The sequence below is a fragment of the Orycteropus afer genome, unplaced genomic scaffold (genome assembly GCF_000298275.1).
Source record: "Orycteropus afer afer isolate SDZICR_OR568_19922 unplaced genomic scaffold, OryAfe1.0 scaffold00067, whole genome shotgun sequence".
NCBI classification, from domain to species: Eukaryota; Metazoa; Chordata; class Mammalia; order Tubulidentata; family Orycteropodidae; genus Orycteropus; species Orycteropus afer.
This window is the reverse complement of record NW_006921654.1, coordinates 3,690,465-3,697,299: the sequence shown is the minus strand read 5'-3', so window position 1 is coordinate 3,697,299 and position 6,835 is coordinate 3,690,465. Positions and strand designations below refer to the sequence as shown.

At 38.9% G+C, this 6,835-nt stretch overlaps 1 protein-coding gene across 1 annotated transcript in view; it reads right to left on the bottom strand.

Annotated features, from left to right (window-relative positions):
- LRRC36 (leucine rich repeat containing 36) overlaps window positions 1-6,835 on the bottom strand; it is a 66,340-nt gene that overhangs the window by 42,382 nt on the left and 17,123 nt on the right. Inside the window, exon 5 of the mRNA XM_007940250.1 lies at window positions 713-801. Coding sequence (XP_007938441.1) covers window positions 713-801 — 89 coding nt within the window. The remainder of the gene's footprint in view (window positions 1-712; window positions 802-6,835) is intronic.

The following is a 6,835-nucleotide window of genomic DNA, read 5'->3' as shown; positions in this document are numbered from 1 at the left end:
TCTGTAAATCTTCACCCAAATCCTAAAAAAATAAAAAAAGAAAAAAGAAAATAAAAATAAAAAAAAAAAGTGAAATTGTTCACTACAGATTATTAAGTAAACCATGCTTCCTTTGTTAAATGGGTAATCTGATACTGCCCACAAGAGCATACTGACCAGAGGCCAGTTTTTCTGGTGGAAAGCTTTCTTCTAGCCTGTGGTACAACCATTAACATGGCATACCCACTTTAATCATATTGGATTACCAACAGTGTTTACAGGCAACACTCCCAGATAAACCTCAGGAATACAGCACAAACAGGAGATTCTGCAACAGCAAAAGTTTTGGTAGGGAAGCCTAGAAGACCCAGGGTGTGAACTACATAATTAGATGAGACACAAGCTTCTGGCTAATGTATCAATCGCCTCAGCACTATGTAGAGGCCAATATAGACAGCCATTGTCATTCTTAGGGACCACTAATGATGTAAGGTGATGTCAATGCCATTCAACTCTGCTATCAATTTGTGCTTTGCTGGTTATTAGCCCAGGCCTGTTCAAGAAGATCCTTCTGGCAGTAAGAGGAAGAAGGAGAAATACAGTTAGTAAGTCTGTCCTTGCTTCCAATCTATGTTATTTCTCAACTGTTTTGTCTTCATCTCACCCAAGACTGGCCACAAAAGCTGAAAACAGCTAATGTTTTAATAATTTTATGATCACAGAAAAAACTTACCAGTTTCAATCCTGTTATCAGCATCAGAAATGATTTTTGATGCAGCCCTCTCATCCATCACACAGTTTTTCATTGTCTTCTCCCTAGAGCTGCCACATAATTTATTTAACTAATAATTTAATACATTTAACACCCAAAAGGAGGTTTCTGAAATCACCAATAATTTAGAAAACCTGAATTCATAGTGATCAGATTTTTTTCAAATGCTCTAGAACCTATTCATTTAATTACATCTCACAAATATTTACCTTTATTGAGAGAAAGTATTTCCTGGGAATGATGGGAGAAAGGAGGACACTATCATTTGGCCTTTAAAGTATGAAAGCCAGAAAATTCAAAACTTCAGACACTATTTTCTTGACACAAACTGAAGTCTAAATGCTTAAGAGAATAAAGTGCTCTCTTATGAACTGAAAAACTCATTATTAGGACACAGAAAGGAAGATGTTGCTGCCAAGAATTATAATAGAAAGAACTGTAGCCATTGATAGTTAGAAAAACTGACAAGAAAGACCCTTGACTCATGTAGGGCCTTGGGAAGCACAATAAGTACAGGAAGCCTATGTGCCAGGCACTTTACACCCAGCATTTCATTGAAGCAAAAACTGACATACCTCCCTTAGTTATTATCTCCGTATACACATGAGGGAACTGGGAATCAGACCAGTTTAAAAAAAAACAAAAAACTTCCCCCATGTTGAAGAGCTTGTAAGATACTAGTGCTGATATTGGGTACATGAGTAACATTTTATCTTTGGGTTTGTCTTGGAAACCCTATGGGGCAGTTCTACTCTGCCCTACATGTTTGCTATGAGTCAGAATGGACTCCACAGCAACAGGGTTAGATTTTTTTTTTTTTTTTTGGCAATCAATATTTGCTAACTAGGAAGCCCTAGTAGCACAGTAGTTAAGCACTCAGCTGCTAACCGTGAGGTGGTTTGAACCCACCAGATCCTCCACAGGAGGCAGTCTGCTTCCCTAGAGATTACAACCTTGGAAACTCTATGGCACAGAGTTCTATAGGGTCTCTACGAGTTGGAAACGACTTGACGGCAACAAGTTTTTTTATATGGTAACTAAACAGATAAAAGATGAAACAGAAAAGATGAAAGTAGACAGTATGCATTTAAAATAGGAATTTGTTTATAAAATACATATACAAATAATTTTTCAGAAACGTTCAGTTTTTATCTATAGTTTAAAAAAAAGAAACATTTGTTCATAATCATCTAAAACAGAAAGTGACGAAAATATTCATCAACTGGTGAATAGTTAGGCAAATTGTGGCACATCCATACAGTAGGATACTACTCAGCAATAAAATGGAACAAACTGCTCATGCATGTAGCAACACAGACGACTCAGAAGTGTTATGCTAAATTAGGGGAGCCAGGCACGAAGCATTGCACACTGTATTATTCTATTTATATGACATTCTGGAAAAGGCAAAACTCTTAGGAAATTAGATCAGTGGTTGCCAGAAGCTGGGATTGAAGGGAGGGAACTAACTACAAAGAGTCCTGGGGGATTTTTTTTTTTTTTTTAAATTTTCTGTTTTAGGTGAAAGTTTCCACAACAAATTAGTTTCCCATTCAATAATTTATATACAAATTATTCCATGACATTGGTTACTGTTCTGGTTACCTAGTGCCACTCTGACAGAAATATACCACAAATGGCATGGCCTTAACAAACACGAGTTTATTCTTAAAATTTGGAGGCTTGAAGTCCAAGTTCAAAGTGCCAGGCTCTAGGGGCTGGGTGAAAGCCCCTCAGCCTTGGGCTTCAGCTCTGCCTCCAGCTCCCAGCCCACTGAAACTATAGGCTTTTCTTCACTCAGACAGCTGCTGGCTACTGAGGCTGCCAAGCCCAAGATTGACAAGTAAAAAGGCACAGAACCAATGTTACCAAACCACACAGCAGGCCATCAGCTTAAGTCCATTGGTCCCAAGGTCGGCAGAGCACAGCAGGCTGCTGAGCAATGACATGGCTACATGCAGGGTCCAAGCGTGCCATAGGCTAGAGACTATTCCCAAGGCTTCTGCTTAAATACAGGAAGCAGACCACATTCCCTAAGGCAGCTACTCACAGTAGATTCCATCATGGAGTTGATAACCGGTCTCGTCATAGGGAATACTACATCCAGCTGCCCAGCCACTCAACCAGGCCCAGCCAAGTTGACACACAGACTGAACAACCACGGTTGCTATCCTCACAATTCATCAGCATTCTCCCATTTCCTTCCCTCCGATTTTCTTGTGCCTCCTTGCCTTCTCACCTTTGCTTTTGGGCAAATGCTGCCCCATTTGATCTTATGTAGTCAATTGTTCTAAGAAACACATCGTTACAGTGTTATTTATTTCTTAGGCCAATCTATTACTTGGCTGAATGGTGGCTTCTGGGAGTAGCTTCAGCTACAGGTTAAATGGGTGTCTTAGGGCCATAGTCTTGGGGTTTCTCTAGTCTATATTAGTAGAGTAAGTCTTTTTTTTTTTCCTCTTTTTTTTTATATGAATTTGAATTTTGTTCTTCATTTTTCTCCCATTCTAACTAGGGCCTTCTACCGTGTCCCTGGTCAGAAAGTTATAGTGGTAGCCAGGTACCATCTAGTTCTGATCTCTGGGATCTGTGTAGGCCATTAGTGGACTGTGAGGGAACTTCTTGGGGTAATTAGGATATTCTGTATCTTGACTGAAAATTCACTTGCAAAAACTCACAGAACTGCACATCTTAAAAGGGTGAATTTTGCTCTATGTAAATTAATCTCAATAAGCCAAAAACCCACTGCCAATGAGTCAATCACAACTCACAGCAAACTCTGTAGGACAGAGTGAACTGTCCCTAGTATTTCCAAGGCTGTAAATCTTTATGGAAGCAGACTGCTACATCTTTCTCCTATGGAGTGGCTGGTGGGTTAGAACCATGGACCTTTTATTTAGCAGCTAAGCACTTTAACCATTGTGCCATCAGGGTTCAACCTCAATAAACCTGACTTTTAAAAAAATAAGGAATTAAGAATGCTCTCTGAGGGCTACACTGAAAACACATAATGCAGAGATGAGCAATGTCACTGGACAAGAGAAGGATCCCAGGCCAACAGGCATTGACTTCATTCATTCATTCATTCATTAAATTATTTCTTATACCCTTCTATGTGTGCCAGGCACTATACTAGGTACTAGGGATACTGCAAGGAGCTCTGGTAGCATAGTACCTAAGGCACTTGACTGCTAACCAGAAGGCTGGCAGTTCAAACCCACCAGCCACTCCTTGGAAGGAAGATGGGGCAATCTACTTCTGTGGTGATACTACCTCAGAAACCCAAGGAGGCGTCGCTATGAGTCGGGTCTGACGTGACAGCACGTAACAACAACAACAAGGATACTGCAATAAACAAGTAGACAAAGACCTTGCTCTCATGGAACTTATAGTTTGTGGGGAAGGGAAAGCAATAAACAAGTAAACAACGGGAAAGCAATAAACAAGTAAACAACTCATTCTGGAGAAAAGTAATGTGGGGATATATTCATGATACCTTGCTGATTTAAAAATGGTATATACAGAAAGCAAATTACTGTAAAATAAATATTTACATATATGAGTTTATATAATATATACATATATGTATACACAAACATACACACACATCCCTAAGACTAAAAGGATATTTACCATAATATAATGAATGTTTATATCTGGGAGATAGGATTATTTTATTGTGTTTTGGATGAAAACATGTATTACTTTGTCATAAGAAAAAAAATACTAATGATACATCTACATGAGTCTACAGGTATGTGGATGGCTGGAAGACAGTATACCAAACAATAGTAGGTGGCAGGATAGATGTGGGGAGGTTTTGACTTTCTTCACTATGTTTTTCAGCATTATTTAAATAGTTTGTAATAGACTTATCTATTTTTAAAAAATAAAGCTATTTACATGAATAGGAAGATTGAACATTGTGAAAATGTCAATTTTACCTGAAGCAATCTATACATTCAATGCAATCCCAATCCAGATCCTATCAACATTCTTTTAAGATATGGAAAAATCAATCACTAACTTCATATGGAAAGCAAAGAGACCGCGGATAAGCAAAGCACTATTAAAGAAGAACAAAATGGGAGGTCTCACACTTCCAGATCTCAAAACCTACTATACAGCCACAGTAATCAAAACTCCCTGGTATTGGTACAACAACAGACACATAGACCAATGGAATAGAATTGAGAACCCAGAAATAAATTCATCAACTATGGTCAGCTGATCTTTGACAATGGGTTGAAATCCATTAAATGGGGAAGAGATTGTCTGTTTAACAAATGGTGCTGGTAAAACTGGATATCCATTAGCAGAAAAATGAAACAGGACGTGTACCTCACACCATACACAAAAACTAACTCCAGATGGAGCAAAGACTTAAATGCAAAACCTAAAATTATAAAGTTCCTCAAGGTAAAAGTACAGGCAAATTTGGCGGTCCTAATATATGGCCTCGGAAACCCAAGGAGGGGTCGCTATGAGTCAGGTTTGACTCGACGGCACATAACAACAACAACAACAACAACATATGGCATAAATAGACTATGAAGAATAACCCAAAATGCACAAATAGCAGAAGAAAACTAGATGAATGCGATCTTCTAAAAATTAAATTTTTATGTGCTTTCAAAGACTTCTCCAAAAGAGTAAAAGAGAGAACCTACAGACTGGGAAAAAATATTTGGCAATGACATATCTCATAAGGGACTTTTCTCTAAAATTTATAGAAAACTCCAGCAACAATAAAAAGACAATCCAGTTTTAAAATGGGCAGAAGACATGAATAGACACTTCACCAAAGAGGATATTCAGGTGACCAAGAAACACATGAAGAAATGTTCACAATCATTAGCCATTAGAGAGAGGTGAATCAAAACAAGATACCATCTGGCTCCAGCACTAGTAGCAAAGTTCAACAAGACAGAAAATAACAAATGCTGGTGAAGATGTGGAGAGACTGGGACTCTCAAACACTGCTGGTGGGACTGTAAAATGGTACAACCACTGTGGAAAGCAGTATGGCGATTCCTTAAAAAGTTGGAATTAGTAATACCATTTGACCTAGCAATTCCATTACTAGGTATATATCCTAAAGAAGTGAGAGTCAGGACCAGAACAAACATATGCACACCATGTTCATTGCAGCACTACTTAGGCTATCAAAAAGATGGAAACAACCTAGGTGCTCATCAACAGAGGAATGGATAACCAAACTATGGTACATACACACAATGGAATACTATGCAACCCTAAAGAATAATGTAGAATCTGCAAAAACACTGCATAACATAGATGAAGTTGGAGGACATTATCCTGAGTAAAATAAGTCAATCACAGAAGGACAAATATAGTATTAGTCCATTATTGTAAAAAGTCAATGAACGGTTTATATATGGAAGAAAATTTTCTTTATTGGTTATCAGGGGTGAGAGAGGAGGAGAGGGAACACTACTAGATAGGTAGAGACAAGTATTGATTTGGGTGAAGCAATGTACCAAATGTGAGTGGTCAGCATGGTGGCACTGAGGAAGAGGAAAACATAGAGAAGTGCACAGGAGGTACAGACAACAAAAATGAAACCTTTTGCACATACAGTACTGTGTTGTCAGTGATGGCAAACATTGATCTACAAGTGGATAGATGGGTGGACAGGCTAACGGTTAGGTATGTCTATGCAGGGGGGAGTGGCCCAAGAGCATGTATAGGGTTGGCAGACAATGTTTCTCCAAGTGTATTTGGATGTTCTGTAAGAATTTCTAGGTGTATAGTAGAGCTGACAAGGTACGCGTTTGTAGTCACTTTTTGGTCACAGTCAGCTACCCAGAGGGAGTGAGTATCTGGACCTGTGGGCCTGTGGTTGCAGGGGACATCAAGCTCAATTGGCACAACATCCTACACAAAAACATTGTTCCACATCCTACTTTGGCAAGTAGCAACTGGGATCTTAAAAGCTTGCAAGCAGCCATCTAGATACAATGATGGGTCTCTCCTTGTCCAGAGCAAAGAAGAATGAAGAAAACCAAAGACACATGGAAATAATTAGTCCAAGGGACTGGTACACCATGCAGTCCTCAGCCT